General features: G+C 45.1%; 1 protein-coding gene across 4 annotated transcripts in view; it reads right to left on the bottom strand.

Moving 5' to 3' along the window:
* Window positions 1–12,395, bottom strand: part of SGSM2 (small G protein signaling modulator 2) — a 156,267-nt gene that overhangs the window by 41,781 nt on the left and 102,091 nt on the right. For all 4 annotated transcript variants that reach the window (XM_087717181.1, XM_087717179.1, XM_087717178.1 and 1 more), the window contains 3 exons: window positions 9,656–9,723; window positions 6,425–6,570; window positions 544–678 (listed from right to left, as the gene is read on the bottom strand). In XM_087717181.1, the coding sequence (XP_087573307.1) occupies window positions 544–678; window positions 6,425–6,570; window positions 9,656–9,723 (349 nt within the window). The remainder of the gene's footprint in view (window positions 1–543; window positions 679–6,424; window positions 6,571–9,655; window positions 9,724–12,395) is intronic.

Here is a 12,395-nt window from a genome sequence, read left to right as displayed (position 1 = left end):
CTAGGATAACATGATTGTCATTTGCAACCTCCCCAGATGGCTTCTGACATGCAATTATCAATAGGGAAGCTGGCAGGGAAGTTGCAAATTGCATTCATACAATACATTGCTTAATGACTGCAGTGATTCACTTAATGACTACAGCCAAAAAATACGTAAAATTGGGTGCAGTCACAGTACCTCACTTAACAGCCACATTACGACCATTTTTCACACTTACAACCGTCTCAGTAGTTCCATGGTCACATGATCAAAATTCAGACGCTTGGCGACTGACTTCTATTTATGACGGTTGCAGTGTCCCGGGGTCATGTGATCCCCTTTTGTGTCCTTCTGACAAGCAAAGTCAATGGGGAAGTCAAATTCACTTAACAACCCTGTTACTAGCGTAAACCACTGCAGTGATTCACTTAACAACTCTGGCACGAAGTCATAAAATGGGCCAAAATTCATTTAAGAACTGTCTCACTTAACAACAGAAATTTCAGGCTCAATTGTGGTCGTAAGGTGAGGACTACCTCTACTCTGTCTCTAAGCACTTACCGGCTGGACCAGCACATTGTTCTTCCCATACAATAAATGTGTCCGCGAGTTCTGATGTAACGACTCCACATAATCTCTGGCCGAAGCGGCAAAGCGATCTTCTGACGTGCTTCCACTTGATTGACGCTTCCTGATCTGAGGCGCAAAAGGATCCAACATTGACAAACAAGGAGAAGCTGAGCTACAATCAGTGGTGGGATTCAAATAATTTAACCACCGGTTCTCTTCCCTAATGACCAGCTGGGTAGGCGTGGCTTGGTGGTCATGTGACTGGCTGGGCATGGCCAACTCAACCTGTCAGCTCCTCTCCATTAGTTAATTAGGAAAGAAAGACCATGAGACTCCATACGTAGAAATCAAATGTACTTTTACTAATTAAAAATGGTTAAAGGCAATGCATAGCGAAGTCTGATTAATTAGGCGCGAAAGCAGTTGATATATAGAATAGCCCATTCCCCACCCCTTGGCATCACAGTCCCAGCCCAATCATAAGTCTTCCAAATGTCAGGTGCAAGATAACTTCAAAAGGCATCATGAAGATGGAATGTCAGTGCCGTTAGACCTGGCGGGAAACACCCACGCATGCGCAGTCCAATCAGTCGGTGAACTCCAGAACCTTCCACCAGCACAATGAGTAACCCCTCCCAAATACCATGCCCTCCCTCCCCGTTTCGTGGCAGCTGAAGCGATAGCAAAGCAGAAGCTGACACAACGTCACTCACATCAATGGGGGCTTTCGCCTTAGCTGTTACAATGTAACAAGGGTTAAACCGGAGAGGCAGTTTCTGTAAGCAGGGCAATTAAAATTAGGCTAGAAACAAAACCAGAATGTTTCCTTCCTGCCTTCCTTACAGGATTAGCCCTGCAAAGTGGGGAAAATCAAAGTGAGACTTCTTCCAACAACCGGTTCTCCAAACTGCTTAGAAAGTTAACAACCGATTCTCCCGAATCAGTGCGAACTGGCTGAATCCCACCACTGGCTACAATCCCTCTCCGAGGACAACCTTTCAAGCTACTCACCATTCGGCTAATGCCCACCAAGGCTTCTATTATTGCGATTTCTTTTTTAAAACATTAATGGAATAAGTTTGTCCTTTCCATTCCTGGCCTCCACAAAAGATTTTGGTTTTCTTATCATCAATCGTTTCCTCAGTTGTCCCCATCCACTCCAAATATGTTGCATGAACAATTCAATTTCTAACAGAAAGCCTTGTCCGTCTGTTTGTCTGTCTATCTGTAATACTGTGTTTTCTGATAAATTACAGCAGGGGCAAACACTGAGATCGGAGATGTCCAAACTTAGCAATTTTAAGACGTGTGGACTTCAACTCCCAGAACTCCCCAGTCAACTCCCATGCTGGCAAGAGAATTCTGGGAGTTGAAGTCCACAAGTCTTAAAGCTGCCATAGTTGGCTTAGATGATGTTGGCTGATCTAAAAAAGCAAAGCAGGATTGATGGGGAAGTTGGTAAACACTGAGGACCATAGGTATGTTCTTTTAACTGTAGTTATGGAAAAGGATGAAAGGGGCATTGGGACGTCACAAGATTATGGGACATCTACAGGGAGGATTAAAAAACCAGATAGCAGTTGTAATATAGTTCAAGCTATATATAGTTGTATAACATATAACATGCATAGCTATATACATATGCAAAGGGGCAAGGTTTAGAGCAGCGGCCCCCAACCTTTTGGACACAAGGGACCGTTTCCATGGGGAGGTTTTTTTCCATGGACCAGAAGGGGCGTGGTTTTGCATGCTGCCTGCATCCCGCAGATGGACTTCACTTATTTGCACATCCCGGTTTCTAGCATGCCACAGACCAACGCCTGGTCCATGGACCGGGATGGGGGACCCCTGATTTAAACCACATTGGTGTTGTGGCCCACCAGCAGACCTGGTGGAAGACTCAGACAGGGAGGAGATTGGGGAGGAACATGGGCCAGTCCTGGAGTCTGGGGAAGGCTCTGATGAGAGCTCTGCATTGGAGGCAGAGATGGGGCCAGGGCCATCCAACAGTTATCAGCTGCCTTCTGAGTTGGATAGCAGTGGGGTAGAAGAACAGCTGGAGCCTGTCCCAATGTGCACATGCGCAAAGCTGTCAGGAGAAGGGAACAGCTAAAGAACAAGGGCCGACTCGGGAGTAAAACCACAGGTGGACGGTGAATGGCCCCTCCCATAGGAAATAAAGAGGAGTGAAAGAGGAGGGGAGCATGCAGGAGACAATTAGTTCGATTCATTAGGGTAAAGATCTCTTCCTGACTTCTTGCCAAGTAATTGCTGCATGGCATTTGGAAGATATCGGCCTGGCAATTCTCCAAGCCTGATAAAAGGTCTGTAGTTGTGAAATCTCATGAAAGACTGTTGGCCGGGACTTTGCTGGAGAGGAATTTCCTTTAACCTAAATAAAAGAGGTTTTATCAGGACGAGGAGTCTGCGTCATGATCTTGGGAAGCCCAGGTCAGAACAATTGGTACCATCCTGCTTGTTATGATCCTCCATGCTGGACATCACTAAATGCAAATATTTCTTCATATTTGCCACTGAATTAAAGTAAACAAGTCATGAGAGATCGTAAAGGTGCTTTTTTCAAGAGGCAACTGGACTTTCTGGTTTTTCTTTGAAGACATTTTGCTTTTCATCCAATAAGCTCCTTCACCACAGTGAGAAAGTCCAGTTGCCTCTTGAAAAAAGCACTTTTGTGACATTAAGTCATGAGATGTTTACACCAGAAGAAGATAATGGCTAAACTATTGTTGCCAAGATGTCACCATTGAGTAGAGGTCAACTCCAGAAAGATTTTATGTTTCTGAATGAGAAAGAGATGTATAACATGCTACTAAAATTGTGATTCCTCTAACTTCGAACTGGGTGAAAAGTTATGTCACTGAGCATCCTTTTCAAATGGGCTAGCTTACAGAATATATGTCCAAATTCCAGAATCTATAACTCTCATGGATTGGAATTTGGCAAATTTTATAAAAATAGTTTATGACAAACATTATCATAAAGGTGATTATGATGTAATATGGAATACATTTCATAATGTGTTATGTCATAAAACATTTCCTGTGCTGATGTTTAGCTAGGCTATGCAATTCAATGGATTATTTTCAAGGCAGATACATCTCTCAATATGTATCCCAACTTGTGTGAAGGCAGTATATGAGAAGCTGCGTTGAAGAAACTGAGGAATCTGGTAAGGAAATATCTCAAATTAGGACCTAATGGGATATACTGTATTTTTCGGAGTATAAGACACACCTTTTTCCCCTCAAAAAGAGGGTGAAAATCTGGGTGCATCTTATACACTGAATACAGCATTTTTGGCCTCCCGAAACTCCGCCCCCTTTGCAAACAGACGTGCAGTGGGTTTGGGAGGCTTGCAAAGTGCTCCTGGGGGCTAGGGAGGGCAAAATTGAGAAAAAACGAGCCATTTCCCCCCCCCCCCTTCAGCCCCTAGGAGCACCCTACAAGCCTCCCAAAGCTCTGCATGCCCTTTTGTTTTGCAAAAAATGACTGTGCAGAGGGATTGGGAGGCCTGCAGAGTGCAAAACCTTTTTTTAAAAAATTATCTCTTCAAAATCATGGTGCGTCTTATACTCCGGTGCATCTTATAGTCCGAAAAATATGGTAGATTGTCTAGTATGAACTAAATGCCTTGATCTACAGAAATAACCCTGAGTGAAGATCATATTATAATAGGATTGGAAGGGACTTTGGAGTTTTTCCTAGTCCAACCCTCTTCCCATGGCAGGAGATCCTATACCTGTGACGGCAAACCTATGGCACGCGAGCCGTCGCCGCAGCTTAAGTCCACCATGCCTGTGCGCGCACCTCCTGCCCACCAGCTGATTTTCGCGTCTTTGCTGCGCATTCACAGGGGGCAGGGCACATGCAGGAGATGCACGTACATACGTGGGGGGGAGTGCGCCCCCCAGCCTGTTTTTGGTCCCAGGAGGCTGCAGGGAGGCCTGCTAGGCTAAAAACAGGGTGCGGGGAGGTGTCACACGTGCATGTGGGGGGAGTCGCACAGGCATGCACAGGGGATAGGGTGAGTGGGTGATGTCACATGCACATTGCATTATGGGTGCGGGCACGAGTACGCATGCGCTGTTGCATGCATGTGTGCTTTCAGCATACGATGACAAAAAGGTTAGCCATCCCTGTCCTATACCATTCTGTACAAACACCTGTCCAATCCCTTCTTGAAAACCTCCAGTAATGAAGCACCTAAAACCTCTGGAGGCAAGCTGTTCCACTAGTTAATTCTTCACCCTCTCAAGAACTATCTCCTTAGTTCTAGCTTGGATCGCTCTTTAATGATCTTCCAACTGTTACTTCCTGTCCTGTCCTCAGGTGCTTTGGAGAATAGGATGACCCCGTTCCCCATGATAGCGGCCTCAAATACTTGAAGGTTGCTATCATATCACCCCTAGCTTTTCTCTTCATTAGACTAGACGTATCTAGTTCCTTCCGTCATTCCTCATATAGTTTAGCCTCCATATCTCTTATCACTTTGTTACTATTCTCTGCACTGTTTCTAGGATCTCAACATCTTTCTTTTACATCGTGGTGACCCATCAATCACTTCCCTTTCTAAAGAAAGGGAGGTTTTTGTAGATTTCAGAGAAAAATTACAAGTCCCATGCAGACACCAAGAGCTGCTATGAGAACTAATTCTTGCTATATCAAGATTCAAAAGATAAATTATATGACAATGCCATGTTCAAAGTGACAAAGGTCAGAATTGGCCATTTAATTCAGCAACCTATTTAAAGCAATATATAGTAAATCCTGGTAATTAATATTAGTGGAGCTGTGCGAAACCATTCATAAACAGGAGATAATAGAATATTCCATCCAGAGTGCAAAACAGCATTTTTGAGCACAATACAAGCTGTTTCCTGGTTTAGGAGTATTCTGAGGTCAAAACAGAGATGTTTTGAGTTCAGAATATTTCCAAATGATCAAGAGCCCGTGTCTGATCGAAATGGGGTGCTTGGATTCAAATCCGTTTGAGTTGGAAATGGTTTGCACACCTTCTTCACTGTCTGTTTCCACCACTTGATGTTCTGAAAAAGCCTGTATAAAATCATACTGCTGCTATTACAAAATATTCTGAAATACAAGAAATGAAAAAGCAGTACCTATACCCTGTTTCCCCGAAAATAAGACCTCCCTGGATAATAAGCCCAATCGGGCTTTTGAACTCATGCGCTAAAATATGCCCTCCCCAAAAATATTGCAACACAGCAGCAGCCTTGAGGTGAACCCTGCACCTCAAAAATAATAAGACCTCCCCAAAAATAAGGCCAAGTGCTTATTTCGGGGGTCAAAAGAAAGCAAGATCCTGCCTTATTTTCAGGGAAACACGATATTCCAATATTAATTTAAAAAAACAAGACTTGAGAGATATCAATACAATACAATAGCAGAGTTGGAAGGGACCTTGGAGGTCTTCTAGTCCAACCCCCTGCCTAGCAGGGGTGGGTTTCAAGCGGTTCGCGGCGGTCCCCGCAAACCGGTTGGTCAGCGAACCCGGAAGTAAGTAACTTCCAGGAACGGCGAAGGGCCCGCCAGCCCACCCGCGCTCCTTACCCGGTTTTGACGAGTTCTGCACTTCCACGCATGTGCAGGATGCATACAGCGCCTGCGCGATCCTCCAGGAGCAGCTGGAGCATCGCACAGACGCTAGTACGCATGTGTGCACTGCGTGCGTGCACGAGGACGCCGCCGGCCCCGTTCCAACCGAACCCTGCTGCCTAGGCAGGAAACCCTATACCGTTTCAGACAAATGGCTATCCAACATCTTCTTAAAGACTTCCAGTGTTGGGGCATTCTGGAGGCAAGCTGTATCAAAAGAGAAGAAATCACCTACTCCTAGGGCTGGCCGTTTGGAAGGAGAGTCTTGGCGATTATGAGTTCCATGAATCCGATGCCTCTGGACCAACTCGTCCGCTGAGGGATCTGTCCAGAAGTGATCAGCCGTCTTCAGCTTGGTGTAATCCAGGGCGCAAGGCCCAACTGGAAGCCAGACAGAGAAAATGGAAAATGGAGTCACATGCTTCTCGTTCCCCAAAGAGGCCTAAAAATTGAGTTTGGGTGACCAATCCTCAAGTAAACATTCGTTCGTTTAAACCAGTGTTTCTCAACCATGGCAGTTAATATGGACTTTAAATTCCAGAATTCTGGCCGGGGGAATTCTGGGAGTTAAAGTGCGCACATCTTAAAGTTGCTAAGACTTGAAAAATGCTGATTGAAATGATAAATAGATTTTGCCTCCTTCTTTCCCTCCTGAGTTGGTAGCTCAGGGTTGGCCCTGTCATTCGATCAAAGAAGAAGTTCCAATACCAAATCTGGAAATGTCAGCAAAACATTTGGTGGTCAGGCCTGTGTCTCTTACAGCAGCCATTTTGTTTCAAAAATGAACTGCTTGTGTATCTGGAAGAGGAGGGAAGGCCATCTTGGTCCCTGCTAGACCAATCCTGAACCCTGAGAACGACAAAATGCCCTTCCCATCTTTTCAAATAAAAATATTGACTGAACTCAACTAGCTATGAATTTATTCAGCTGCAGGGTGGTAAAAGTGGTGAACAGCTGGGAAGTGAGGCATAAATTAAACTACAAAATGCCTGAAATTCTATACCAGCTAATTTTAATCTCCCTCTGGGCATGATGCTGGGGGAAATCTGGCTGATTTTCAAGCCATGGGTCTATAATTCAGCCTCACAGCTACTGAGGAAGGATGTTAGAAGCTGCCAATCAGCAACACCTACAGATCCTCCAGCTTTGCCTGTCTTAGATTTAGTGGTGTCAGGTTTGAAAGACCAGATCCATACCTGAAGGTCTAATTAAACTGATTTATTGCTAAAAAGCTAATGTGTAGAAATCTTCTCAACTAACACTTAACATCTGCTTGGAGTTAGCTAAGGGTTCATGGAATTCAAGGGGGATTAGATTTAGGTTACTTGTTGCTATGAAAGGATTCTAGGCTAATCCATCTTTTAATTCCGCCCCCAGATTCTGCCATTCGCCCTCCTCCAAGTCAATCTTGAAACTAGGCTCTATTTGGTGGAGGGATGCATTTAGGTTCAAACCCCAAATGCTGGAAACAATAGGCATTGATTGTCTGTTTTTCTAAATGTCAAATCCAGAGGTTTCTCTGACTTGTCCCCAAGGATATATGAGACACCCAAGTTCTAAGAGAGGAAAAGAAGATGAAACTATAGTGCATTTATAGTTTAAATCTCCTCTTTGTGCTAGACCAGGGGTCCCCAAACTTGGCAACTTTAAAACTTGTGGAGCTATGCTGGCTGGAGGATTCTGGGAATTAAAATCCACAAGTCTTAAAGTTGCCAAGTTTGAAGATCTCTATGCTAGACAGTGTATAGATAGTGCTTGACTTATGACTGAAGTTGGATCGGAATTTCTAACTACTAAGCAAGGTGGCTATTAAGAGTCAAATCCAGTTCTACAAACTTTGTTGCCACAATTGTTAAGTGAATCATACAGATGTTAGGTGAACCCAGGTTTCCCAATTGACTTGGCTTGTCAAAAGCCAGCGGGGAAGGTTGCAAATGGAAATCACATGATTCCAGGACACCACAATCATTGTGAATAAATGCCAGTTGCCATGCACCTAAATCGGGGTGGCAAACTTGTGGCCCACAGGGCGGATGCATCATGCACTGGCCACGCCCAACTGTTTTAGCAAAGAGGGGGGAAAGTTGCGATACGCCATGTGACAACAACATGACACTGGGAGTTTGACACCTCTGACCTAAATGATGACCATGGGAAAGCTGCAAAAGTTGCACTTTTTCAGTGCTGTTAAATTTCAAACAGTTGCTAAGCGAATGGTTATAAGTCAAGGACTAACTGTAATGTAACAATTAATGTGTTGGACTTGGTTTGGAGAGATCCATGTTCAAATCCCATCCAACCACAAAGCTCATTGGATGACTCTGGGCCAATTAAAATATTTTGAAGTCCAATCTGACAGATCTGTGTTGGAGATAAAATTTGCGAGGACCTCCACAAAAATTTTGGATTTCCAGGAAAAAGTGTATGAAAACAGTGAATGAATATAGGAGTTTAAATCTTTCTCTTGGACAGTTACATTTTATATTCTCCAAAAGCTTTCTAATATATTTTATTCTGAAACTTTCACAATCTTACAAAATAGTTTAGGAAACTCTAAGAGGTGGCGCAGTGGTTAAATGTAGCACTGCAGGCTACTTCAGCTGACTGCAGTTCTGCAGTTCGGCTGTTCAAATCTCACTGGCTCAGGGTTGACTCAGCCTTCCATCCTTCCGAGGTGGGTAAAATGAGGACCCAGATTGTTGGGGGCAATATGCTGACTCTGTAAACCGCTTAGAGAGGGCTGAAAGCCCTACGAAGCGGTATATAAGTCTAACTGCTATTGCTATTGCTATTAACCATACCAATTCACAAACAGCCCCCCCCCCCAATTCCTTTTGTGCAACTGTATTACATTTGGGATTCATGTTTTAATTTTTGCAAACATCTTTGGAAAACAACATGGGGAACTGAGTTCTTCAAAATTGCATAGAAGTAACATTTAGGACTCGCAGGAGTCCTGAGAGTCTCTTGGACTGCAACAGTGGTGGGTTTCAAAAATTTTGGAACCTCTTCTGTAGGTGTGGCCTGCTTTCCGGGTCCACTAGTGGAACCTCTTCTAACCGGTTCGGTAGATTTGACGAACCGGTTCTACCAAATAGGTGCGAACTGGTAGGAACCCACCTCTGGACTGCAAGGCCATCAAACCTGTCAATCCTAGAGGAGATCAATCCTGACTGCTCTTTAGAAGGCCAGATCATGAAGAGGAAACTCAAGTACTTTGGCCACCTAATGAGAAGGAAGGACTCACTGGAGAAGAGCCTCATGCTGGGAAACACTGAGGGCATAAGAAGGGGACGATAGAGAATGAGATGGCTGGATGGAGTCACCAAAGTAGTCACCGTGAGCTTAAATGAACTCCAGAGGGTGGTAGAGGCCAGGAAGGCCTGGGGAGTGTTGTCCATGGGGTCGCAATGGGTCGGACATGATTACACAACTAACAACAACAACATTTAGGAAGAATACTTACCTAGAAGACAGGCCAAGATGGGTCCAAATACTGGATCTGCCAATAATGCCTCTCTTTCATAATATTTGCTAGAAGAAACCCATCCCCACAATCAATTAGACAAAGAAAGGAAAAATGTGAACACAATATATTTTGTATTATGTAGAGGTAGTATGCTAAGGCAAAATTTTGAAGGGAACAGAAGTTAAAATGACCATAATCCTGGCTTGTTCCCTCTTTTATTTTATTCCCCATCTGCATGTGTGTGAAAAGGAAGATCTGGAAAAGTTGTAGCAAGGGGAACATTTGGAAAGGTTCAATGTGAGATCAGAACCTCTTCAACCTACGTGCTCACTTAAGTTTAGATGCAGTCAAAGTTTTCCTCTTATGAAATCTTCCTTTTCTCTATTTTTGCACCTGTTGGTCAACTGCCATCAGAAATTCAACTTTGGGATACAAGATCAGAAGACGTGGAGCAGAGGAGGGTTTCACATAATTTTACATGCTTGCTTTGCGAGCACGTATGTGTGCAGCCTTCCGCGCATGCCCATTGCTCACCCATGCAGCTGGCACATATGCGTGTGGCTTAGAAAGCGTGGCTAAATAGGATGGCATAGCACTGGGGCGATGGGGCAGGTCCACCTGCAGGTCGCCACTACTGGTTTGCCTGAACCAGTCCAAACCGACTGAATACCACCATGGATGTGGACAGACCTGACCCATAGAATCGGCAAGAGTTGGACATGACTGAATGGATAACATCATAAAATGTTGCTTAGTGAATGTATGTAGGACTAGGCCCGTTTCTGGCCTCTGGGGGGGTGGGGGAGGCCGCTTTCGCACTCCCAGGGTTCCGTGAAATCCTTTGGCACCTGGGGAGGGCGAAAACCGGATCTATCAGGCCCACCGGAAGTCGGAAAATGGGCTGTTTCCAGCTTTAAAGGGCCTCCGGGAGGGGGGGCTGTTTTCACCCTTCCCAGGCTCCAAGAAAGCGGTGCGTGCATACCTGGGGCAGCGGGGGACTTCTGCGCAGGGGACACAGTGCAGGAGGGGGCATTAAATTATGGGGGTGGGCACGCGAGCTTTTGGCACCCGAGGCAAAAAAGGTTTCCCATCACTGGTCCAGGGCTTCGATCTTCTTATCCTAAATCTAAAGCCGTGTTTTAAATCTCAGCAGCTTGAAAATGGACTTCAACTCCCAGAATCCCCTTTATGGATGCTGCATTGAAGTACTGGAGAAATTTGGGCTATAAATGTAATTTAAAAAAAAGAGTAGAACAATAAAATAAAGAAAACAAGTAGCTCAGAGAATTGCAAAGCATTTTTGACCTACCAAATGAGGCTAAGGGAATCGAAGGAATGGAAAGAGCTATTCCTTGACCACAGAGCCAGTGGTGGGAACATCTTTAGTCTGTAAAAAGCTTCAACTGGTGACAAGAGGATAAGAGAATAACACGGCTGGGAGGGACCTTGGAGGTCTTCTAGTCCAACCCCCTGCCCTAGCAGGAGACCCTATACCAGTGAAGGTTAACCTTTTTGGCCCCAAGTGCTGAAACTAGAACATGTCAGAGCACCAGAACCTGGAAGAGAGCAGCTGGCCGGTGCGCATGCGTGTGACGGACCCCAGAAGAGCAGCTGGCGGCAGTGCGCATGCCCACAGAGAGGGCTCTGCGTGCCACCTCTGGCACGGGTTCACCATCACGGGCCTGTACCACTCGAGACAAATGGCTGTCCAGTCTCTTCTTGAAAACCTCCAGTGATGGAGCACACATAACTTCTGAAGCCAAGCTAGTTGATTGTTCTCACTCTCAGGAAATTTCTCCTTAGTTCCAAGATGCTTCTCTCTCCTCGATTAGTTTCCACCCATTGCTTCTTGTCTTGTCTTCTGGTGCTTTGAAGAATAGGTTGACACCCCCCCCTCTTTTTTGTGGCAGCTCTTTAGATATTGGAATATTGCTATCGTTTCACCCCTAGTCCTTCTTCTCACTAGACTAGACATGCCCAGTTCCTGCAACTGTTCTTCATATGTTTTAGCCTCCAGTCCCCTAATCATCTTTGTTGCAAGGCAGAGGTTAGATAGCAATAGCAGTTAGGACTTATATACCGCTTCATAGTGCTTCACAGCCTTCTCTAAGCGGTTTACAGAGTCAGCAATATTGCCCCCAACAATCTGGGTCAAATGGACAAAATTTCAGCTGGACTCTCTCACAGTCCTGCTTTATTTGAATCCAGCTTATAATGTACCACTATGGCTGCCTTCATATATAAAGCATGCCAAATGAATTCTTAGCACAACATCCAGAGGTGGTATTCAGCCGGTTCGGATCGATCCGCCCAAAGCGGTAGTGGAAATAGCGGGCGGGCCGGCCCACCTGCCCCAGCTCTATGCCATCCTGTTTAGGCACGCTTTTGAGGCCAGGCGCATGCAAGGAAAGCGCGTGTGTGAGCAAAGCACATGCGCAGAAGGCGCAGGTATGCCTGTTTCGTGCGGGCGTGTGTGTGAAGCGGGAGGGCACGTGGGTGGCGAATCGGTGGTAAGGAAATGTGCAACTCACCGCTGACAACATCTCAGTCTAATATCTAAGTCTCTTAAAAAAGATGATTTCCTGTTTTCTTGGGAAGTCATGCAATCCTGAAGGGGAGAAGTAGCATTGTTTCACCTATAGATGGAGCCAGAGATCCAAGCCCTGTCTTTGTCCATCAGCATCTGCAATCAGATCTGTTGAAGCTGATGAGGTTCTATTAGTTAGGAACAATCCCA

Source organism: Thamnophis sirtalis, unplaced genomic scaffold (genome assembly GCF_051295495.1).
Source record: "Thamnophis sirtalis isolate CommonGarterSnake01/CBP01778 unplaced genomic scaffold, rThaSir2_p1.2 scaffold_6, whole genome shotgun sequence".
In the NCBI taxonomy this organism is placed as follows: Eukaryota; Metazoa; Chordata; class Lepidosauria; order Squamata; family Natricidae; genus Thamnophis; species Thamnophis sirtalis.
This window is presented reverse-complemented; position numbering and strand designations above follow the sequence as displayed.